General features: G+C 32.0%; 1 protein-coding gene across 1 annotated transcript in view; it reads left to right on the top strand.

Moving 5' to 3' along the window:
• sand (potassium two pore domain channel sandman) overlaps positions 1-26,214 on the top strand; it is a 288,898-nt gene that overhangs the window by 253,781 nt on the left and 8,903 nt on the right. Inside the window, exons 6-8 of the mRNA XM_089644964.1 lie at positions 17,206-17,307; positions 17,389-17,507; positions 20,979-21,169. Of these exons, the coding sequence (XP_089501090.1) occupies positions 17,206-17,307; positions 17,389-17,507; positions 20,979-21,169 (412 nt within the window). The remainder of the gene's footprint in view (positions 1-17,205; positions 17,308-17,388; positions 17,508-20,978; positions 21,170-26,214) is intronic.

Below are 26,214 nucleotides of genomic sequence, written 5' to 3'. Positions count from 1 at the left end.
CTGCGTCTTCCAACAGAGCCAAGGGCTACCTATGGGAGCTCCTACTAGCCCACTTTTGGCAGATATTTTTATGAATAACTTAGAAAATAAGATTTTTAATTGTAAGTCATCACTCTTAAATAATTTTCTCACTTGGAAACGATATGTAGACGATATTTTTTGTATCTGGACGGGAACAGAGCGGCAACTAACTAAATTCCTTCTTCTTATAAATTCATTTCATAAAAAAATTCAATTCACTGTAGAGGTAGGCAGTAATGCATCGATTAATTTTCTAGATTTAACACTAACTTCAATAAATAATACAATTGAATTTAACATCTATCGTAAACCGACATTCACGGATATAACTATACATAACACGTCAAACCACCCGATATCACACAAACATTCTGCCTATCATTCAATGGTACACCGCTTAGTAAAAATCCCACTATCAGCTGTTAATTTTGAAATTGAACTGTCAAAAATAAAACAAATTGCTCTAAATAATGGTTACTCGACACACTTAATTGATAAAATCCTGAATAAGAAACTTAAACTCATTTCGACGAATACATTTTTATTTGGTACACCTGAAACTAATAATAAAATCATAAATCCCTTTCAATGGCGTAAAATCTTATACATATCCAATTTTTCTTCACTTAGTTCAAAAAATTTGCCTACCCACATTAAACCCGCGTTCTATACTGATAACAACTTGGGAAAATTACTTAAAAATACTAAAGATAAAGATCACAAATTTAGCCACTCAGGCATTTACCAACTATGTTGCAATGATTGTCAATCGTTCTACATAGGTAAGACAACTAGAAATATAAATATTAGAATCACCGAACATTTAAGATGTTTAAATAACAATAATTTTTCGGAGTTTGCCAATCATCTCATTTCCACCGATCATACTTTTAGTAAAGATACAGGCGTTAAAATTCTTCACCGTAGTAAGAAAGGCAAAAAATTAGATAATTTAGAAGCACTTGAAATCAGAAAAGCCATCAATAATAACTCCAGTATAATAAATAACCAAATTAATCTGTCTTATAGTCCTATTCTTGACATATTTCCAGTTAACCGCTCTGTTCTTCCTGGAATTCCCGTAATTACCCCTTCCACTTTGTCGACATCGCTCTCAAACACTTAACATTTTTGTATTTATGTGTCAATATTTTGTGTAGCAGATTAGTTTTAAATATTCTCCTGACGAAGGAAGGGATCTTCCGAAACCGGTAGAGTGAAAATAAAACTATCGTGGTCAAAAACAAATTTATGTGTTTTTATTATAAATTATGATGAGCCACAAAGTGAATGCTTTTTACAATTACGTAACAAAATAAAACATTATATTTATGGTTTTCACCAGAAAGTAATTTTTATTGTTATTTTAAAAATTAGAACTGATGTGCGATAAAATACCTACCAATATTTTTTAAACGAATTACCCAAGAAACATGTACCATTTTTATAGAACTATTTTATTAAATAGCACATGAAATTGAATAATATAGAATTAATTATTTACAAAACAACTGCTCTGATGTTACGTGATTAATTGGCAGGCGCTAACCAAGTAAATTCAAAGCTTTTGTTATTATAATATTTTCAAATATTAAATAAAAAATAATTTCTTCTCGTTACAAAAAAGTATTTTTTTAAATAATAAATTGCATAAAAATAACGATACTTATAGGATATTTTTTAGACGCATAGAACCTTAAAATGAAATAAAACAAATGCAAATTGTAGTAATGGGTACGGTATTGGCTTTGTTAAACTGATAATTTTACGCCATTAGTGTTTACATATGAAATAAGTCTCGAATAAAGCGTAATCGGGAAATTCAATTTTCAACCACTTTTTCGAGTATTTTGGGCCGTATATCGGCAATATCATGAGGAATGTTGGCTTCCATGTTGTCCGCTGTCTTTGGTTTATCGGCGTAGACTAGCGACCTCACAAATCCCAACAGAAAATAATTCAAAGGTGTTAAATCACACGATCTCGGAGGCCAATCTCATTGCGCAAAATTGCGCCTATCGAATGTTTACGAAAATAATTTTTTTGTGGAATGTTGCGCCGTCTTGTTGTAACCAAAGCTTTTCCTCATTAAGACGAGACAATACCCTAAAATAACGTCAGAATATTAACGACGTAAGAGAAGATGCAAAGCACAAAAATATGCGTAGCTTGGCCCTGTGTATTGAACAAAGCTACGGTTGACTTTGAAATTCGACTTGCAAATCTCTAAAATGAAGTGGAAATCTTAAGTACATAAGTGTGAAGCGGTCGAAGATAGTCGAATTAAAACTAACAGGTCTAGGAAATTAATCTTTTCATTAATTTTAAAAATTTCCTCTGAATGTATTACTAAAATCTCAGATTGTTTTTTTTTTATCTGAAGCTTACTGCTAATTTTATAGTTGAAAAATATTTTTTTTAAATTTTTAAAACGTTTTACATTAAAAAAAGTTTATACTGTTTTAATTTACCTTAAAAATAAATAACGTACATCCGCAAGGATCGCTCTTCAACAAATGTGTAAATATTATCTATACGAATTTGTCGGAAAAAATTAAAAATGTTAGCCTTGAGAGATCCCCTGTTATTAGAGTTTTCTCGCCTTAATGTCATTCAATTGGTGAACAAAAATGTCAGTAAAAAATCAGCAATCAGCTGTTAAATTGGCTGTCGCATGTCAAAAGTGTTGCCGATTTCAAAAACCAACCTTTAAAAAACACCGATTGTAAACATCTTGAAGATCCTCGTATAAAGCTATTGAAATGCTTACAATCGGTGTTTTTTAAAGGTTGTTTGTTAAAAGGTTGGTTTTTGAAATCGGCAACACTTTTTACGAGGATCTTCAAGACATTTTCGTTCAATTGGTGAACGAAAATGTCAGTAAAAAATCAGCAATCAGCTGTTAAATTGGCTGTCGCTGGAAAAAGTGTTGCCGCTTTCAAAAACCAACCTTAAAAAAACACCGATTGAAGCATCTTGAAGATCCTCGTATCGAGCTCTTAAAATTAAAAAATTTCGTAAAACAAAGAATAAAAAACCAGATTTCATCAATTGTAATGAAAATGACGCTTGTATAAAACAAGTGTTTCGCAAAATCATTTTATACTTCTAGACCCAGGTAGGGTTGTTTATCCGACGTACTAAACAATTTATATACAGTGGATGATAAAAAATGACTGAATTATAAGATGGTATCCCTAATTATTGGGAATATATATTCACAATGTGTTACAAGGCTGAAGGAGGTGGAGAAGAAAAGGATATGGGAGAGGAAGGTTACGAAGTACCTACCAGTCTACTCATATCTAGGTATAAACAAAATACCGTTCGAATGATGGGTAAAACTGATCTACCACACTGAAACTCGCCGCAAATATAAAAACATCGTGTAGATCTACTGCTGATGTTGTATTCATTTAATAAATAATTATTTGTTTAAATTACATTCAATTAAATGTGATAATACACCACCTTTGGAGCCAAATCTGAAAAACCCTTGAAAATCTGTAAAGAAACCGGTGACCGTTTTATAAATTTTCTTTTCTTAACAAATGGATTGAAATCGGGTGGTGTTTTACCGATATTTCAATGGATGATGCTCCGTGGAACTATAATAATTTAGTCTCATGAGAAGGGGTCTTTTCTACGCCTCATTGTTTCCTCCCTCACACGTCATAGGTCTCTTTAAAATACAGGTTAACTCCTTCCTTTTCACAAAAGACCTTCCAAAGGGACCTATAAATGAATACCGATTTTAAATAATAATAATTTATAATAATATTCATACATTTGCTGTAATCGTAAAAAATTACTCGAATGGCGTATACAACTTAATTGAATTTATTGTTCAAAATTTTTAATAAATTGCTCGTTTGATGAAAAAAAAATTGGACACTACCACATTGCTGAAGAACGAATAAAAAAATTAGAAAATTAGAATTAACAGAAAATTAAAAGAATTGTTCACCTTATTTACGAGATTATCTGTTGAGTCAATCCACTACTCCTTTCTTCCCGTCTTACTGGAAATTCATTACTCTTGCTTTCCACCTTTCTTTCATTTATTATTTTTCTCCTTTCCCTTTTTTCACTTTCCCATTTATCTTATGTGTCCAGGCTTTGTAATACTAATTAAAAAGCGATTGTTAGTCCTAAGTCCCCGACCCAGGAATTAGAATAAACCTTGATAAGCTGCAAGTTTAAACAAAAAAAATATTTTTTATTTTTTTACATATTGGAAAACAGAAACTGGATATAACAGAAGAACATAGTTAATAAAAACAAGGGAGACGAGCCACTAACTATTATTAGTACATGAGTCGGCACGTTACCATGTCATTTTTTCCCATTATTTCGATTGTCGCTGCCTAAAAACATATTTTTATAAATGATTTTAAATTATTGAAAGGCTACTTGTACTAAGGTAACATTAGTAGGTATTGAGTCAATATTTATTTGTATAAAAATAAATAACTTTTAATACCATTTAATCAAAATAATCGACATATTTTTAAACCAATGGCTTCTTCGTCAGGATAAACGTATAATGAAAATTTTAACGAAGGAAGTATAACGAATTTTGGCTCAAATAAGTTTATTCATGAACTCACCCGTGGGGAAAGCCACGTACTTTCTAAATGTAGTTGATAAAAATATCGGTATGTTTTTCATGTCCCACCATGCACTTATGTACAAAGTTTTTGTCACTGTAAATACATTGAACGATTATAACGACTTAAATTCCAATGTGTAATGTTATACAAAAAATTTGTACAAATTGAATTTAATAAATAACAATACGAATAGGCAAAGAGCATAGACAAATAAGTTTTTATAGATAAAAAAAAATATTGCAATAAGCGGTAATTAATTACTTATTATAAAAAAGCAATAAACAAACAAACATAACAGAATCAAGAAGAAACTAAGATGTCTAAATAATAAAAAATAATTAATAAATCTAATATTGACTAAATATTGTAAAATTACCTACTTCTGCACGTATAGTCGACACCTTTGGGTCAGAGGGTTAAAATGGGCTAAATTATTTTTAAATATTTTCCAGTGAAACTTGCTATTGCGTCTTACAATAGGAATTGGGAACATTCATTTCAATATTGCTAAAACATAACTTATATCAAGATGACCGTGAATTATTATTATTATTTATGTAAACATATTAGTGAAATTACTGTTCTCCAACATTAATTTTATTACTAGGTATCATTTGAACACCCCCTGGTGATGTTACCGTAGATTACTATTTCATTAATTCAAATTTAATTTAATTTAATTTTTTATTTTAAAAACATTACAAATTTGTTCATTTTAATGCGTTTTATATATTTTTCAATGAAAATTCTTACACGAATATATAAAAAAGCTTGCCTTTTGATGCTAAAAATGTCGTTATCCGAATTGATTTTGTTCAACAGCAAGATTGCTCTCCCTACAGGCATGACCATTGGCAAGTTAGTTCTGCAGGCTGGGAGAGAATAGTTTGTGCTGTCGGTGACGGCGATAACCATCGGGAACATAAAAATTAATTCTCTCCATTATTTTTCTTCTTTCGTATTGTAGGGGGGGGATCAGAGGGGGACATCTAGTTCTAGTTCTGGTTCCCTCAATATTCAGGAACAATATTTAAGGTTCTTAAGATTTAAGATTTAAGACTCTTAATTCTCTCCACGATAACCGAGTTTTCAAACCATCCACGAATCAGTCTGAAGAAATTTGTCCATCCACAAATCAGTCTGAAACAATGTGTACATTCTTGCCCCTTAGATGGTTCATTCCGAGCGTACCCAAAAGGAAGTCTATGGAATAGAGACACGGGTAGTAGCCATACTCCCTCTTATAGAGATCTCAGGAATTTCTTCTATACTCTCTCCAACATGAGAGAATAATTTACCTGGTATGGACTCCAAATTACCGACCCACTATCAATTCTAAAAAAATAAATAGGTTTATAAATTGATATTTTTAAAAATTACATACACGTGATTTAAATAAGTGGTCTGATAAAAACTATCAAAAATATTTCAATAACGAATTTATTATTATTGTTTTAGATTGTCGATATTATTACAAATTACTTTGACTGCTGTCGTAAAGAACAATGATTTAATATTAAAAAGAAGAAACGTTTTCATTTTGTTCAAGAGAGTTCTATAGAAAAATTTCCTCCATTTTAAGTAGCTGATTAGCTTCCGGAGTGTCTTGACAAAATAAAGCACGAAGAAAAGCTTCTTTCCAACTAATTCTATTCCCTTCACGCTTTTTGTGTCTTATTTTCCTTCTCCTTTGTTCTATTTTTACCTGCGGTCGTTTTAAAAGAGGATAATTTTTTTTTTTTAAGCGTGTAATATTTTTCAACCCTATAATTTTTGGTTGTACGTTTTATCAACAAATAATGTCACATGGCCCTAATGTAGATTCACAAAAAAAACAAACATTAAATTTGATCAAAACATATTTTCAACTTTTACGAAAACCTACGAAGCAGAATGTTATGAAAATGATAAACTGTTTATAAATATTTAAAAAAAAATAATAGTTCGATATAAATTAATACCTTAAATACAGATGGTCAGTAAATGATACTGTATATATTATTCTTCAATTGAAAAGATTTTCAAAGCTATCGTTTTTCTTCGAAATTACATGTAATATGAGATATAGAAAAAATTATCAATGTATTTTTTATAAATGTGTTGAAGTTTAGGAACTTCCAACAATTCGGTAGGGACATATTTTTTACGCGAAAAGGGTGAAATACACAATTTTTGCATTACACTTTTACATCGTGGTTTGAATTTGTTTGTCTAGAATCTAGAATATACTTTCTCTTATACTCATACTTGAGTTCAACAGCTCGGCTATGAAATGTTTCCTCCCTCATACAGCATGGGATTCTTTAATACCCAGGGTCATTCCTTTTATTTTCAAAATAAGACCCTCTACACAGCATACCTGTTATTATTTTTCTCAGGGCCTCCTTTTTGGAAATGATGTTAAAAAAATAACATTGGCTCGTGTTTTTCGCATATTTTACAATACTCATATACAGAGAATACCCCGTATTATCAAATATACAGGGACCCCCTGTATATTAACAATTGGCTCTACTCAAGTGTCTGATTTACTTGAAAGTGGCATGTATTCCTCAGGCGATCCCGACTTATTTTACCATTTTCCTCATTTGCCTTTACATGTCCAAACCATCTGAGCGTCCCTTTCTTAATCTTACTCAATACGCTTATATCAGCTTTGCATTCTGTGTGGATCTCCGCATTTCTCACACGATCATTCGTGGTTTTACCACACAATATGCCTCAGAGATATCATTTCTACAGCATTCAGTCTACTTTCATCCTTGATCTGCCAGTTCCATGGTTCACTGCCATACATCAGGGTAGGTACTAGTACTACACTGTGGACTGCTTTCTTCACTTCTTTGGACTAATAGTTCTTGACGGTGGAAAAGGTAGCATATAGAATAATTAGCATTTAGAGTAAAAAATTCCAGAAATAAAAAGAAAGCAGCAATGGAGATCAACTGATTGATCGAGCAAAAACAAAACTTAACAAAGCAAAAACTTTAAATTAAGCACGCACCCTTATGTTCTTAAAAGCAGTTAACAATTTACACCTATTAAGTTATGTTAATAAGTTATCAAACAAGCAACTAATGAATTAACCAAGTAACAATTTTGGAAACCTAGTGTTTTATTTTACATTCTTAACGTCAATGGTAGCGACGCCCTCAACTGTACATGACAGACAAATAAGATTGCAAAGCCTTGCATCAACCCTTTCTACAAAATTACACAAAATCTCAAAATCATATAGTAAAATTTGCTACGTTCAAAATTCACAATAAATGGAGGAAAATATTCGCAATGGAAAATACACTGTGTGTAGGCCGTTTTTTTTTATTTTTATTTCCTATTCGTCTATTCATCATGGAACCATGAGGCATGAAATGCTGTAAAATAAAATATATATATGTACGTTAAAGTGAAGTTTCTAATAGAACTGTGAACCAGCGTTCTGAGGGTTAAACAAAAAAAAAAACGTCGATTTTTTTTTTCGATCGACAATTTGCTTCTCTGTGACTTACTACTACTGCAAATAATATTTATAGATGTATTTTAATTTGGGTCTAATACAATAAATTTCTAATACAATGGAGATTACCTACCGTCATTGATTACACAGATAGTGAATACGCTCCACATTAAAACTTCCAAAACATTAGAAAATTGCAAGTAAACACAACATAAAGTGTCGAAGTAGTTAAATCACTTCATCTTCGAAATATTCAATCAGTTAGATTTTTAAATTATCGTGTGTGCTGTGCAGTGCTGTGTTTTAAAAATATTAAAATAACAATTTTCAACTGGTAAACATACCAAACGCGCAGGCGCATTATCAGTCCGTCATTACTATCGCCATTGGTCGAAAGTGTCGTCACTTTTGAATAGTGCTAAACAGTTTGCGGGAAACAGGCGTTTGTGTATAAACTAATTACGAATAAAGTTAACATATTTTTAACTCTTTTTAAATAAATTTTAATATGGATTTAAACGAGAACTCTCTTAACTATATGACCAAGGCCAAGGATCTACTCTGTTCGCTGATAAAAATTATTAATGACCCCGGCAACAAATTTACGAAGGAGCAAATGGGTAAAATTACCCCGATAACAACGGATCTGTTAGGAACCACAGGATTGATGGCTGTTCGTATAGGAATGTTGGAAGGAGAATTGTCAACATTAAAAAGTGTAACGGATACTCAGTCTATTGTTACTAACCCGACAAATACTTCATCTTCAATAAATGATTTGCTCGCAGAGGCCGAGGAAAGAAAAACCCGGTCAAAGAACATTATTTTATTTAATGTTCCCGAAAGTATTTCAGAATCAACAACAACAATTATTAAAATGGACAGCGATAAAGTAGTTTCAGCGAATAGTGATATAAACCGGTCAGTGGTTGAGTGGGCATAGCGCTTGGGTCTCACCCGAGCGTCGCGTGTTCGATTCCTCGGCTGGCTAAGTCCTCCATCACAACACAAGCAACATTTTCGGCTTTCTGTGGTGGTAGTAGGAGATTTTCAAACATTGTTGGGTTATTCGTAACCTGGGAATGTTTGTCTTTCTTTTTTAAAAAAAAAAAAAAAAATAATAATGAATTAATACCGAGTGTGGTTAAGTCGTACAGACTTGGTGTAAAAAAGTCCAACAAAATTAGACCGATTAAGGTCGAATTCAATGACTCTGTCTCGGCTCGTGAGGTTTTGACCAGGAACGCAAAACTGAAAAACGGTATAAAGGCCAGTAACGACCAAACACCATTGCAGAGGACTCAACTTCTAGATTTACGCCAACAACTCGAGACGAGGAAGAACAACGGTGAAACCAATATAACTATCAAATATGTGAACTCTGTACCTAAAATTATTGAATGTGCGCCAAAAAACTGAAACAACAAAAAATAAAATGCTACTACCAAAATGTGAGAGGGATCCGCACTAAACTTCCCATGTTGCTGACTTCGGCGGCAACTATCAGCAGTGATATCTTCATTTTAACCGAAACATGGCTCGACTCAGGAATCAATTCCGCCGAATTAGGCTTCCCTAATTTCAACATCTACCGTATGGATAGGAATTCTAAAACAAGTGCCAAAACGAGAGGAGGTGGTGTAGCCATTGCTATCTCAAAAAATCTCAGTTCTTCAAAAATATCCACAAAAAACACATCCATCGAGCAACTATTTGTCAATGTGAACACTTCTAGAGGTAAAATAATAGTGGGATGTGCATACTTACCTCCGAATTCTGATGTCCAAAGCTACAGCAATCACTGCGACGAGGTTGAATCAATTTGTGCTAAATATCCTAATACTAAACTACTTCTAGTTGGTGATTACAATCTGCCACATTATGATTGGTGTAATATGAATTCTGTCAATTCTTGTTCTAATGTTAATATTCGTGTTATTAGAGATATGGCACTGTTCTTAGGTCTAACACAGTGTAATAATGTTCTTAATATAGGAGGTCGTACGTTGGATTTGGCACTGTCAAATGTGTCTGACATCTGTGTTGTGAGAAGTACCGAAATTCTATTACCTGTCGATGTTTACCATCCACCACTAGAAATATGCATGTCCAATCTTAAACCAATTCCTATCGTAAAAAAGGTAGTAGAAACTCGAAATTTCAAAAAAGCTGACTATGTTAAAATTTCAAATTTCCTTAAACAGACTGACTGGTCATTCTTTGATAGCGACGATGATATTAATGTACACCTTAAAAAATTTTACTTCATCGTTAATTCTGCAATTGAACAATTTGTTCCTTTAACGACTTACAGAGAAACTCTATACCCAAAATGGTTCTCAAAAGACCTGATAGACTTAATTTACCTCAAAAAATTATCTCACAAGAGATTCAAACAAAGTCGCCTGGCCATCGATTATACTGCGTTTCAAAAATTGAGGGCAGAGTGCAATAAGCTCTCCGCAAAATGTTACAAAAATTACATTAGTGATGTCGAAGGCTCTATCATGGACGACTCAAATTTCTTTTGGAAATATGTTAAATCCCAAAAAGAAAATGGTACTTACATACCTAGTAGTGTGTCATTCGATTCTAAATTATCCCAAAATCTTCAGGAAACTGTTAATCTTTTTGCTGATTTTTTTAGCGGCGTTTACATTAATGCAAGTGAAGACAGCAATATTTCGTGCTTTGATTTGGTTGAAACTCTTGATATATCTGACTGTAATGTAACCATAGACGATATTATATCTAAGCTGAAGAGTCTTGATTCCCGAAAATCCGCAGGACCTGATAATGTTCCGCCCAGGTTTTTAGTAAATTGTATGCATACATTGTCATATCCTATTCATAAGTTATTTACAAAGTCACTCTCATCAGGTGTATTCCCGGACCTTTGGAAGTTTAGTCTTTTAACGCCCATTTTCAAAAAAGGTAATAAGAGCGAAGTAACAAATTATAGGCCAATATGTATAATGTCTACTTTACCCAAACTTTTTGAAAGCCTAGTACTAGATAAGTTGATATCCCGAATCAATCGAACCATCTCTCCCCTTCAACATGGATTCATTAAAGGTAGATCTACTCTTACCAATTTGATATTGTACACGAATGATATTGTTAATGCCCTTAATGCATCACATCAAACTGATTCCATATATACTGACTTCAGTAAGGCATTTGATAAAGTAAACCACAAAATATTATTACGTAAACTAAAATTGTTGGGAATAAGAGGGAGCATGTTGGAATGGTTTAAGAGTTATCTATTAGGAAGGTACTTAGCAGTCAAGATAGATTCGTTTACTTCTTATACATTTGCTGCCTCGAGCGGAGTACCACAGGGATCTCACTTGGGCCCAATATTATTTTGTTTGTTTATCAATGATATTGTTAATATTTTTACTAATGTTAAAGTCCTGTTATTTGCCGACGATCTGAAGATATACAGAATAATCAAAGACGATGACGATCGCGCAATTTTGCAGTTGAACCTTAATAAACTATGTGCGTGGTGTTCTGTCAATGATTTGCAACTAAATTTAGGTAAATGCCAGATTATCAGTTTTTACAAAGGCAAAAATCCACTTAATTTTTCCTATTTTATGAATGGTGCTAATCTTCTTCGTGTATCACAGATTCGTGATCTTGGTGTTATATTCCACGAGAGTCTACAGTTTAACGAACACATCGATGAAATAACAAGCGATGCGATGAGAATACTAGGTTTTATTTTGAGAATGGGAGCAAATTTTAAAAGTATGTCAACATTAAAACATCTGTATTGCTCGTTAGTACGAAGCAAATTAGAATACAATTCCACCGTATGGTCACCGTACTACAAGGTCCATTCTCAATCATTAGAAAAGGTACAAAATAAATTCCTTCGGTACATTAATTTTAAAATGAAAATTCCAATCGAATTTATAAATTACAATAACTTGCTTGCTGAAACTAAACTTCTTAAATTATCTGATAGAAGAGTGTTAATTGATTTGCTATTTTTATTCAAAATTATTAAATCTTTAATTGACAGCCCTAATTTGTTGGAACTTATTTGCATTAATGTTCCTGCTAGGCAAACTCGCAGTAAAGATACTTTTAAATTTAACAAGAACCTCAACACTAATTATTCTATTTTTTCACCAATTCCTAGAATTCACAACCTTGCGAATAAATACTGTGAACTTATAGATATGTTTGGTTTTGACAATTTTGTGAGCTTTAAAAGGCAACTTATTTCGATTTTATCGGCTAATAATTAACTTTTATAGCTTTAATAATTTTATTACATCTTCTCCCATTCGAAACCTTTCAAGTAAATTATATCCATATTTGTTTGTTTTTTATTTGCTCTACTATACACTTATAATTGTATGCATATACCTACTAACTACTTTTTATACATAACACTATGTTCCATCTCAGATCTTATTATTTCTTATTCATGTCGATATTGCTAAATTCTATTAGTTTTTGCTTTTTACAGGTGCAACTCTTATTTTGTTATTTTTTTTTTTTTTTAAATCTCTGTTATAATGTTCTTTACCTCACGAGTAAGTTACACTCTAATTTATATTGGTTTATCGATTTGTTAAACTCACAATTATTACTGGGTTTAAACACACCCACTTACTTACTTTTTATGTTGAACTTTCTTTTACTTACTATTTCATGCTTGGGTATATTTTATATTGAATCCATCTTATTAGTGTTTAGCTAATTTGCACAAAATTTTATTATATGTGTTGCTTTCTTACAATTAACTCCATTTATCTTCTTATGTTCAATTATTGTAATCAATGTAAATGTATATTTTCATGTAAAAGCCCATTAAAAAAAAAAGGGCGTAAATAAAATAATAAAAAAAAATAAAAAAATAAATTTAAAAATCAGTTGATCACTTTGACATTCAACAAAAACCAATTTTGCTGAACGTTTTTTTCTTAAACGGAAACAAAGAAAGGTTTCGTCGAAGATGAAAAACAAATTCGTTCCTTTCAAAAAACAATCTTTGCATATTACAAAGCTTTGAAAAAATGTACTTTGATGTGTTGAATAAGTCAACAATTAAAAATAAAACTTAAATCGCAGAACAAAGAAGCGTAAGTAAACCAAAAAACTTGACATTAAAAAAGATTACCTTCATAAATGCAGATTTTCGGTGGAATTAAATGTGTAGCAACGGATGCCACTGGAATTTATTTTCTCGATACGGTGAGAACCCCCACTAGACTGATCATGTTACTCATAAAAGTAACACGATCAGTCTAGTGAGGGTTCTCACCGTATTTTCTCGATACGGTGAGAACCCCCACTAGACTGATTATGTTACTCATAAAAGCGATGATCCAAGAGTTCCGTTAGAAGCTTATTCCACACATTTCACATTCACCCTTTTCTCCAGTTCTTGCACTTTCAGATTTTCAACTACAGGTAAACTGTTTTTCACTAGCCAATCACATAATTAAAATGTATTATTCGTTTTGACTCTCCGCAAATAATCTATGGAACTATGACATTCGAATTACAATTGGATTTTCTTTTATTTTTTTAATATTTAGATAAGTGACAACGTGAACGAAATGGTCAGTACAGTACCAGCAACCACGACATCGCGATCGAATTATTTTGCCTACGTGACGCGCTTCGGAACATTCTCGAACCTTCCTTTCGTAAATCATTTTGTTGTATTTTCTATATTTATTTATTGTTTTCGGAGGTATTATTAAAAACCGCTTCAGCCAAATTTCATAGTTATTTATTAATAAAAACAATACCGAACATAACTACAGTAAAACGGATAATATCCAAAAATCACTAATTTAAACCCCAAATGCCATAATGAAAATGAATTAAAAAGTTTAATACAAAACAATATTTATTTAAATTATTCTGGAAGTCCTTGTAAGAACCAGCACTGACGAAACCTTCATTGTTCCTTATATCATGCCAATTAAACAACAAGTTTTTTTTTGCTACACACAGGAGGCCCTGAGAAAAATTATTCACCTCAAGGTCATGTCATCTTTGGGAAAGCTGTGGTCTTTTTTAGAAAAGGAAGTTTTGCGAATGAAAAAGATACAATGGGTGGGTAAGTGTGTCCAGGAGCGGCAGATGTATTAATGCATCACTCCCATGCGGTGCGAGGCAATGTTCCAAAAAAGAACTGTTAGAGAGGTCTAAATGTTTCCCTCAACCAGTCTCTTCTGATCTGGCCCGCCACGCAGTTGGTGGGCAGATGTATTCGCCGCTAGGACTCGTACAAATAGCACCCCGCGAACCCGGGCAATTCTGCTAAGTAACTAAACGTAGTGAACCACTCGAGGTGATCTATAGCAGAGGTAATACGGTTTCGCATATTCAATAAATGTTTTCCGGGACGGCGGTACCCATACCCGCCTCCCAAATACAATACATAACTTCCTTATATTCATAAATATAAAACACGAGAAATCACAACTAACACGTGTATTAGAAACACTAGATCTCAAGAACAAAAACATGTCCAACAAGCAACTATAATTACAACATTTGGTCAAAAAAACTTCTTATACTGTGGTATTAGTACCAGGCTTTAGAGCCTTCAAAATCCCACCCGCATTTAAAACTCACAACAATATTATTATCAACATTTAAATCTCAAATAAAAAGCTGGATACAAACGGTAGAAAGATCAGAAATAGAAAATATTAGATATCAAATACAGACCGAAACGGAAATCACTCAACTACACGAAAAACACCGTGAAATATATACATAATTATTTTGTATTTATCGTACAACTTAAATTAAATAATATGTAAATGATATCCTCAGTACTGGAGATCACAGTGAAGATATCATTATCTCTATTTGTAACAAAAAAGGAAGATAGAAAAATATTTATTTTTATTATTAATTTGGTGATTATTAAGTAATGCTTGGGTTAACCGAAAACCTTATGAATGTTGGGAAGTCAAACATAGGCAACGAAGGATAGTAAAAATATTATTTACAATTTGACCGGTCAGTGGTTGAGTGGGCATAGCGCTTGGGTCTCACCCGAGCGTCGCGTGTTCGATTCCTCGGCTGGCTAAGTCCTCCATCACAACACAAGCAACATTTTCGGCTTTCTGTGGTGGTAGTAGGAGATTTTCAAACATTGTTGGGTTATTCGTAACCTGGGAATGTTTGTCTTTCTTTAAAAAAAAAAAAAAAAATTGTACAGCTAGTGTAGTGGTACGCCCCTACTCGAGTCGGACCTAGATATCTAGGTATCTAGGTCGTGGTAGAACTTTCTGGACTCTTAGCCGGACGCAAAATTAAATTACTGCGCTATTCCATAGACATTGGAAGAAAGCTAGAATCTTCAGCGTTACGGGCGGCAATATATTGTATCGATAGTAGCTAGAATGTTCGGCAACGTTCTAAGGTGCAACTTGAATCCGTAGGTACTGTCCATCTACCTACCCGCTGGATGATTCTCGATGCATTCGTACCTTATATAAGCGACAGCGGGAAGGTATTCGGTCAGTCTACTTACATATCTTTAACGCGTTTATCAAAACAACTTAATCCTTTACTTTAATACTCCTTGCAGTGATTGTTGTGATTAATTAATTACTTGTTTGATATATAAAAATTTGTTAAAATTTATTCATTTATGGTTGATTGATTCTATAATCAATCTTTTTTGAAGTATTACACAGTTTAATTTCAACGTCATTTTACGTCAAACAGGTGGCGCTGTTTTTTTTAAAGCATGTTTATACATCGATATAATGAAGGTTTATAAAACACACACGCGTATTCTAATGTAACGTTCTGTCAAAATTTTGGAGCAATCGCTATAGAACTTGATTTTGAACGAACATTTACATTTTTATTAAGAAAGATAGATTATGAATGTTTTATGTTGATTACCATTAATCCACTTTCATCAACGTTTTTTCCTTGTTTTTATGGAGTCAACCTTTTATATTTCTTGCAATTTATATTATCTTACAGATTTATCACGGAGGAAATGGCAATCTACAAATGCGTTATTTACGGTAACCTTCTAAGATTCTACGATTTAAAAGCTTTTGGGCAAATAATATTCCAAGGCCTATCGTACACAATAATAAAACATTTTTTTATTTATATTTGATTGTTTTGAGGCTGCAAAATATATTTAAAAATGGTTTATTGGAATGTTGACAATTTTGATACAAGATACAATGATTTGAAAAGGTTGTATTCAATGAATACAGGCCCGTGCTAAAATATTTCGGCTTTTTAAGATTTATAAAATGTATTTTGAGTAAATTCTTGACAAATATTTGCTCCATCTTCCTATTCTGAGAATGAGATTGCTTGGAATTTGAAAGTACACGATGTCAACACGATGTCAAACAACACCTAAGAGTAACAACGTAGTAAACATTATATATTTTTAACCAATGAAATATACCTACCTAAATTACCTGCACGTGCAATTATTACATAAATAAAAGTTTTTTTTATTTATTACGATTTTCAACGACTAATATTTTTAACAGCGTTTGGTGGCCAGCATTCCAAATATCCCCAATAACTGACAGAGTTTTACTTTAATGAAACATTTATTTTTTCCCCACTCCGCATTCATTAGAAATGATTGATGAATCTAGCCGTGCCCAGAGGCTTTCAGGCAATTCACGAAATGAGCTTATTTATATTAATATTGTTCCCTTGGCGGGTGGACAACAAGGCTTTATTATTATTGAAACAATATCGTTAAGTGCAAATAAAGTTAACAGTGAAAAACGTAATTACTGCATAATAGTAAGGGCGATTTTCAGTGAATATTTCTAATTAGTATGTATATATATTTTCTGCTTACAGCCTTTGACTGTTTTGGCCATTGCATCAATAAATGCTGGTCATTGTATCAAATAAATTAAATAGCCAGGTATTATTGTTTCATAAATATATGAAAAATCGTTGTAGAGTTCAGTCTAAGATGAGATGAAATATTGATTATCTTTCTTTGTTAAATTGCCTGGAATCTATATACTGCCATTTGAATCATCAAAAAATCATATCTTAACTAAATACACCGAATTCACTTTTGAGGACTTTAACACAAAACTAAAAATTATTTTCTTGCAGGATATGGAAATATCGCACCAAGGACGAAATTGGGAAAGGTGATGACGATTTTCTATGCAATCATAGGGATGCCATTATTTTTGCTGTATTTATCCAATATTGGTAAGTTTTCCAAAAAAATCTTGATGTTCTATTAGTTTCAATATTTTAATTGTATGAATTTCAATATTTTGTTTTTTCAAGGTGACATTTTGGCTCGATCTTTCAAGTGGACTTATGCAATGTGCTGCTTGTGTAGAGGGTGCCCCGGAGTAGCAAGGAGAAGAGCAGAACGACTAAGAGCTAGAGCATATAGGCAACAGGTTTGTCACCTTTTATTAAACTTTACGCATTGGTACCTCCTCTGAAAACCAAGCCTACTTCAACGAAAAAAACGAATCAGCTGTAAAATGTTTACAACTTAAATAAAATAAAGTTTTGACATCTTAAACAATTTATTTTAATTCTAATTAATATGTAAATCATTAAAATTTCCATAGCTTAAAAATCTCTTAGTAAGTAAATAAAACTTTCAAATAAAAAATAAATCATCAACCAAAATAAGTTAGATTTCTGCCATAGTTAGAATAATATTTGGCTAATTTATATAGCGCTGTTTTCGTGAGAAATCACCTCAAGGGCGCTGAAATGACCATAGAGAATGAACCATTAAAACGTCTACAGTGTAATTCTAACAGACATTTTTACTGAACTGATTCTGTTTATTTGTAATATTCTAGAAATTGTATTCGAACTGTTATTGTTTCATTTAAATTTTCATCAAACGAATGTTTTTTTAAACTTTCCCCAAAAAATTCAAACTTCTAACACGTATAACAACAAAAATAAAAACATTTTAAAATTCAAAATAAGTGCCTAAATGGAAAATAACATTTTTTCAGGACATCACTTTAGTTGTAATTTTATTGAAAAATACAATATGTTATTACATCAATATTAAAAATAATGTGTTTGCCTATTTTTTCCGAATTTCAGAGAATTTCGTGAAATATTTTATACAAAAAAGACCATAACGGATTTTTATAATACATTATCATTTAAAACTTTAAAGTACACCGCAAGGAGATTATTCTAAATCAATAAACTTCACTTGAAGATTCAATAGATTTAGATTATTTGTTTGTTTGACCATATTATGTAGCCAGAGTAATTATATAAACGTACATACATAACATGTCAAACGAAAACCGAATAAAAAAAATGTCATTCTACATTTCAACTAAATAGATATAATTTTAATAATCACCATTTTCCCGATACTTAAAAACAGGGTGAGACAAAAGTTTGCATTTCATTTTTTTTCTATTAAAATATCATTCCAATCAAATGAAACAGCAAAATATAAAATTATTCGAATACAATGAAAAAAATATTTTTACGTTTCTTCTGCTGCTTTTCAAGAGCATTTTTAAGCATCGGAGAAATTATCGCAAACCAACCAGGAAACAATAAAATACGTCAGTATATATTAGAAGGAAATGCTTATTCAGGCTTCGTACGCTTACAATAAGTAAGGCTTGTGGAATGTGATATAATATTGTACCAACGAACTCCAGATTAGAATTATTCAAAGAAAAATAAATAATTGATTGGTTTGTATGGAATCCACATTTAACAGATTTCAGTAAACTTCGTAAAGATGACCATATTTTTTTTTTTACTTGAATTTTTTTCTTCGATGTTTTTGGTTTTCCTTCAAGTGTTTTTTTACAATCGTTTTGATGGGTGAAGAAAGAAAAAAACAAATTTGTATTTGAATATTAAAATTGGTCAATTTTTAAATTCTGTGCAAAATTGATGTTGAGTTCAGACTTAGATAAGATGGAGTGTTGAATGCAGGGGAGGCAATTTAGATAAAGTTTGATAGATAATAGAGCATTTTTGTGACAGAGTAATCTTGATTTAAAGTCTGAAAACTAGACCTTGGAAAATATAATTTGGGCTTCGTAATTTGGAATTTTGAAAAAGGCGAGAAGGAAAGGAGCCTAACACGTTTAAGCAATTATTGATCTATGAATAAGAAAAGAGTTAAAATCTTTGAATTATTTATTAATCGAGATAAGACTACTGTTGAAAATATATCCGTTACCTTTATCAAATAATATGTTAACATGGACGCTACAGGACATCTCTTAGTGGAAGAACGTAACTATAGGTAGTTCAAATCATTCCAGTTTTTCGTCGGACTTTCATACAGACTAGTTATCGGCTGCAGAAAAATAATTTCCAAAGTGAGTGTCATAGTCTCCTGCGAGGACGGGTAGTAACTACAAGTGACATAATAATGTTATTAGTAATAATAAAAATACGTTACGGGTTCTGAATATTGCCTTTCAAACAAAATAATATAACGTTACAGAATATAATACGGAGCAAAAAGAAGAATTATTTCTTTTGTCTCAGATAATTGCTAGAACAACAAAATGATAACGTATTATCGTAAAGTAAAGATAAAATAATATTCTGCAAATGAATTCACTCCGATGGCTATATAAATGTTTTGTTATATCGACTTAACGCGCAAAAATCAATTAAAACTTTGCGTTTTTAAAATCTTATTTAGTATATAATATATTTACTTGTTTATTTTTATTCTTTTTATATAGAGTTTATGTAAGTTTTGTTTTTATTTTTCATTGATACATTAAAAGTATTTTTTATAAAATATTATTTGGAAATGTGAGCCGGTTTTATAATAATATAATTTTAAAAAAAAACTAGTTTTACAAAAATTTGCTGCCAACTTATTTTTGTTTGTTGTTTCGCCTGCCAAAGGAATTGAAAGATCATTTTAATTCAAATAAATGTGCCACTATTTCAATACGCGTTCAAGAAACCCCATGTTACGGGTGTTCAATTTAAAAAAAAATTCTACTTTTTTTTTAATAATACCAATTCTGTTATTTTTTAATTCTTCGGGAAGACTATTAAAATATTTTATCCCCCTATAAATATAATTACTGTGCATTTGTTGTGTAAAAAATGAGAAATTAGGATTTTATTACAAAGAATCTTAAAACTTATTTAATTTGTACAATTTAATTGTAATTGTATCAAATCTATAACCTTATGATTCAAAATATACTGCCATAACAAACGAAACTCAAATTATTATTTAATCACCATTTAATGGTTAAATTCTACCAGGGACAAATGGGGCGTAGAAGATGAAAGAACAAATGATAATTCTATGGGAATTAGCAATGGTTCATTCGTACAAAAATACTGATCTCTACCCGAGGCAATCAAAGGAAATGAAAACGAGGCGCTTAAAACAAACGGAATAAAATTATTAGCCCTTCATTTGTCGCAAAAACACAAACAAAGGGCAAGGGAGAATTGTGCTGAAAATCCATTGGAATGTTGAAATGGTAATATTAGAATAAAATTGAAGGAAATTTTATTGAATCGGGCCTAGCATGAATAATTTATTCTCAGCGTATCGGGATTTTTTCATAAATTCTGATTGATAAAATTTTATCATTTTTATTATTTTTAATTAATAATTACTAGCCTGTAACAAATATATAAATTAAAAATGATGGAAATTGGGTATGCACATTGCACAGCTTAAAAGCATCTGAGTTACAAACTGCACGAATTCACGTCCCTTTCAAATAACAGTAAGATACGACGCTACCGTTTTCTTCTTCCTTATCATTCCTTCCAGCAATCCTTTCTTCATGGCTACAATATATTTATGATCCAGTCACTGCTGCGAAATAAAACTCATATTTCTTGCTTTTGAAATAATTACAAACTTATTATTTCAGCACGCGATCGAGGGCCACCCGGACAACGCTCTAAACCCATCCGTGCACATAGAGCTGTACGACATGCCGCCGCATACCAGTGACGAGGACTCTGAGGATTCTTCCGAAGAGCTGAGCACTGCCTACACGGAGACGTACGACCCGCAGACCGTCACGGTGCCTCTCACGCTGTGTCTGATGATCATGGTTGGGTAAGCAAAATGTCTTCTGATCTTATCGCGGTGTCAGCTCAAATCGATGATTTACTCGATATTTTTGATAATCGAATAATTTCAATTTGTTATTATGGACAAATCGATTCTGTCAAAAATCATCAGAATCCGAGACAATCGTTTTGAAACGTCATCGAACAAAGAATCGATTCTGTCAAAAATCATCACAGTCCGAGACAATCGTTTTGAAACGTCATCGAAAAAAGAATCGATTCTGTCAAAGATCATTAAACAGTCCGAGTCAATCATTTTGAAACGTCATCGAACAAAGAATCGATTCTGTCAAAAATCATTATACAGTCCGAGACAATCGTTTTGAAACTTCATCGAACAAGGAATCGATTCTGTCCAAAATATATCACACAGTCCAAGACAATCATTTTGAAACGTCATCGAACGAAGAGTTTATTCTGTCAAAAATCAGCACACAGTCCGAGACAATTGTTTTGAAAATCATTCGAAACCACAGCCGTCGTTGTTCGGTCAAGTCATTGGTCGGAATTCAATCGAAAACGTAAATCGATTCTCAACTCCGAGAATCGTCAAAAATATCTCGGATTACTTGAAAAATGATTCCCGTGATACATTGTATTACGTACTACCTAATATGATTTGATATCCACTGGGAACTGGGATTACGCAATTATTCTTTGCTAACTGTCTAATGTTTAATTATGATTTCATCTATTTATTTATTGTTATTAAGTTTAATTTGTAGAACTCCATTTTAATTTTTATTTTTTATATATTCAATAATATTGTTATTGGGTTTATAAAAACAGTTTATTTTTAAACAAGTTCTGCTGTGTAATTATTATTACGCGTGACAGCTGTTTCGCCCTCTGAAGGCATTATCAAACTGTGGGTAGCCCACTTACAGACGATACATTTATATTATTTCTAGGTAGGTATTTTAATTTCAATTACTGATTTCTTAATTGATTTTTGAGTAAAATATTAGAAATTATTAATGGTTATTACCCCAGCAAAGTTTCCCCAATTAGTGTAATGTTTAAATTTGACTGAATGTCTTAATGTTAGTTATTCCCAAACGATGACTCATAGGGTTATTTTAATAGCATAATTAAGTACTTCATAGTGTACTCATATTTGCCCTAGGTTTGAAGATATCTAGTAGGGGTGAACGAATTATATTTGTTTGTTCATTAATTAGAATAGCTTTCGGATTATTAGAGTTTTTGTTAATTTCTAACTGTTCTAAAAGATTCAGTTTACGGCCTTTATTTTATATCCCTACTAGATATCTTCAAACCTAGGGCAAATATGAGTACACTATGAAGTACTTAATTATGCTATTAAAATAACCCTATGAGTCATCGTTTGGGAATAACTAACATTAAGACATTCAGTCAAATTTAAACATTACACTAATTGGGGAAACTTTGCTGGGGTAATAACCATTAATAATTTCTAATATTTTACTCAAAAATCAATTAAGAAATCAGTAATTGAAATTAAAATACCTACCTAGAAATAATATAAATGTATCGTCTGTAAGTGGGCTACCCACAGTTTGATAATGCCTTCAGAGGGCGAAACAGCTGTCACGCGTAATAATAATTACACAGCAGAACTTGTTTAAAAATAAACTGTTTTTATAAACCCAATAACAATATTATTGAATATATAAAAAATAAAAATGATTTCATCTACCTACCAACTGAAGAAGTGATGATTTTTTTGTTGGGATTTTGCGACGCCCGTACATTTAGTGTGTTTAAAAAATGACATTTTGACTTAAAATAAGTTGCGCAAATTATTAATAAACATAAATTGATCATTTTCACACTGCTGTTTTTGTGAAAAATCGTTTTTGTTTTGATTTTTAACATTTATTTGTACTGTTTATTTATTTACTAAACATTATGTTTCGTCATATCTGCACTAGAATAATATATAAAAATGAATGCATTTTCAAAAACGTATTTTATTATACTTTATAATAAATAAATAAACAAAAATATTATTTTGTATTTTAACTTTTATTTCTATTGTTTATTTATTTACTAAACATTATGTTTCGTCATATCGGCACTAAAATAATATATAAAAAATTATGCATTTTCAAAAGTATTTTATTATGGATAATCGTAATGTACGTTTTAATCAATACGTTCATAGATGAGTTATTTTATGAAAATACACATTTTTCAAATCGTATTTAAGATATTATGACGTTTGTTTAATTTAATTATTTGTTTGCGCCCGTGCGCACGCAATATGAATATTCATAAAAAAAATTGTCCGTGTACGCACTCAATTCTTTCAAAAACCGATACAATATTGTATTTTTATGCTTTTCTTGCAAGATTTAAATTTAATACGGACAAAACCATTTATTAATTTTTATATTGCGTTTGTACGGGAGCAAACAAAGAAAATCGTCGTAATATTTTACAGCATAACTTGCAAAAAGCATATTTTCATAAAATAAATATATTAAAGTCATCTCTGAATACATATATTATAACGTACGTTGCGTTTAAATTTAACTAGAAAATTATTAAGTTCTTGACACGACAAGTCGAATTCGAGAAATCCATAGAAAAAAATACTTCGCTTTGCATTCAAGTCAGCTGTTGAGTTTAAAAATGTTTTCTTAAGATGGTTTAGGCTTAGCGTCATCAATATATTAGTAAAATGAAATATTGTTCGATGATTTGAATTGATTAAAAATACAGGGTTTTCCAATAAGAGGTGTTATTTTGAATAGCCCGCTATTTCAGTAAATGTTACTTTGAAGCTGTCATTTTTGACATTCGACAAGTAAAAACAACGCCATTAATAAAAATGTAACGATACACGCTTCAAAAACGCATTGAAATTATTAAAGTTCACTTGAGTGAATCAAATGCAAATCATCTTGAGTGATGAGGCCCATCTCCACCTCGGTGGCTTCGTCAACAAGCATCTGAGTCAAATTTTCGCATCTGGGGCTCGAAAAACCCAAGATTTATTGTTGAAAAGCCTCTCTATCCTCAACGTGTGACTGTTTGGTGTAGTTTATGGTCCGGCGGAGTCATTGGACCGTACTTTTTTGAAAATGAGGCTGGAGCAACAGTTACGGTGAATGGATTGCGCTATCGAGAGATGATTAATATTTCTTTATGGCCAGAATTGACTGGTATTGATCTGGACAACGTTTAATTTCAACAAAACGGCGCTACGTACCACACAAGCAACGAAACCATTGATCTTTTACGATTGAATATCAAAATAACACCTCTTATTGGAAAACCCTGTACAACCATATGTACACACATTACTCTTTAAAATATAACACGACCAGTAATTAGCTAATGGCTTATATCAACACTCATAATGACGGCCTCCGTGGTTGAAGAGTGAGGCTCTCAACTAACAATCTGAAAGTCGTGGGTTTGAATCTCGGCGTGGCAAGTAAATTTTATCTGATTAATTTCTGTTATTTTATAAATTACTTATTTAAAATTATATATAGTCATATATACAGAGTTGAAGAAATTGCTTTGGTTGTGTTTGGTAACCAATATGAATAGCCAGTTACTCCCCCAAATTCCTCTTCCTCATCTTCTCCTTCTCCCCACTACCTTCAGCCTCGCAACAAACCCCAATTGGGGATGCTATAGTATCTATCACTGGCTAAAGATGGTTGGGAATAGTTGGGACTTATGTGCAGTATTCACATAGTAAAAATAAATAAAACGGTGGTCAATGATGATAGCAACGTATTAGCCTGAATTTTACACAGCTTAGTAAATTATTTTTTTACTTTGTAACCAAACACAAAGACATGCAATACACGCAATACACTGAAAGTTTATTTTCTGAATCACAGTTTATTATTTTGGCTGCTTGGAGATATTTCAGTTTTATTCATGTTGTTGATCGGTATCTGTACATCACACAGTATTATATTATTCTCAGTTCCATCCAGGTTGTACGAAATAGCACTTTTTTCCAACAATTTTAACAATGGATTCACTTCCGATTTTTTCCAAGTGCTCGCAATCTTCCCTTCTAAGAGGGAAACCAAAGTATTTCTTATTTTTCTCAACAGCGTCAACGGATGGAGGAATTCTGAAAACGGCATCAAAAATAAAACTGACAGCTTAGAAAAGTACCAGCTTTTTATTTTGTTAGTCTGAATACAACGCAAGTGTTTTTTCAACACAAAACAACCCAAACATAAAATATAGCTTTACAATCAGGCTAATATTGAAGCAATGGTGTAACGGTTCACACAGACTCGTTGTAGAGCTCTCAAAGTGCGAAGCAAAATAAATGCTAATTACTGTCGATATTTTAGATATCGTAGTTTTAAATACTGTCACGCGTCGCGTAAGGTCGTTTAATCCCTAAATAAATTGTGAAAAAACTCTCAAAATGTTCTCGTGTTTGACGAGAGAGCGTTTGCATTACACAGCACAAACTAGAAAAAGCCAAGGAATAAAATTTCATTCATAAACACACGAACATTGTTTATTAAAATACAATTATTTCGATTATTTCCCGATTCCCAGCGCCATTGCCAAAATTGAGATGCGAACGTAGTAAAACACCAATATAAGAAGAAAAATCTACTTCTTATTCGTCTTAGTGTAAGTGAATAGGCGTAACTTGTCACACACGTAATATATAATTGAGGATTGGTTGACGCAACTTTTAAATACGAAAATACCGCCCGTTCCTTTCGTTGTATATATGAATGTCTGTCTTTGTAATAAGAGTGTTTCTTACTTGCCACATTTTGTCTTAATTTTGTCAGACAATAACAAGTCTATATGCATTGTTACGTCATTGCACGTGAAAATCCGTTGTAGCGGGTTTTCTGGTGCTAGGCCCCGCAGGCGGTTTATTTTGGACTTGGCCGAATTGAGTAAAAGCCCGTTAATAAAGTTGTAACCATTTGAATCGTGCTTGAAATATTATCAAATTTGTTAACTTAAATAATTCTTTGTCAAGTTTGCCGAATCCAATGAGCACAACATCGACATTTATCAATTTGGATAAATCTTTGTCCG

The sequence above is a fragment of the Hesperophylax consimilis genome, chromosome 22 (genome assembly GCF_061612785.1).
Source record: "Hesperophylax consimilis isolate HC1 chromosome 22, BYU_Hcon_1.0, whole genome shotgun sequence".
Lineage (NCBI taxonomy): Eukaryota > Metazoa > Arthropoda > Insecta > Trichoptera > Limnephilidae > Hesperophylax > Hesperophylax consimilis.
The sequence above is the reverse complement of the archived record's forward strand: the minus strand, read 5'-3'. Positions and strand labels throughout refer to the sequence as shown.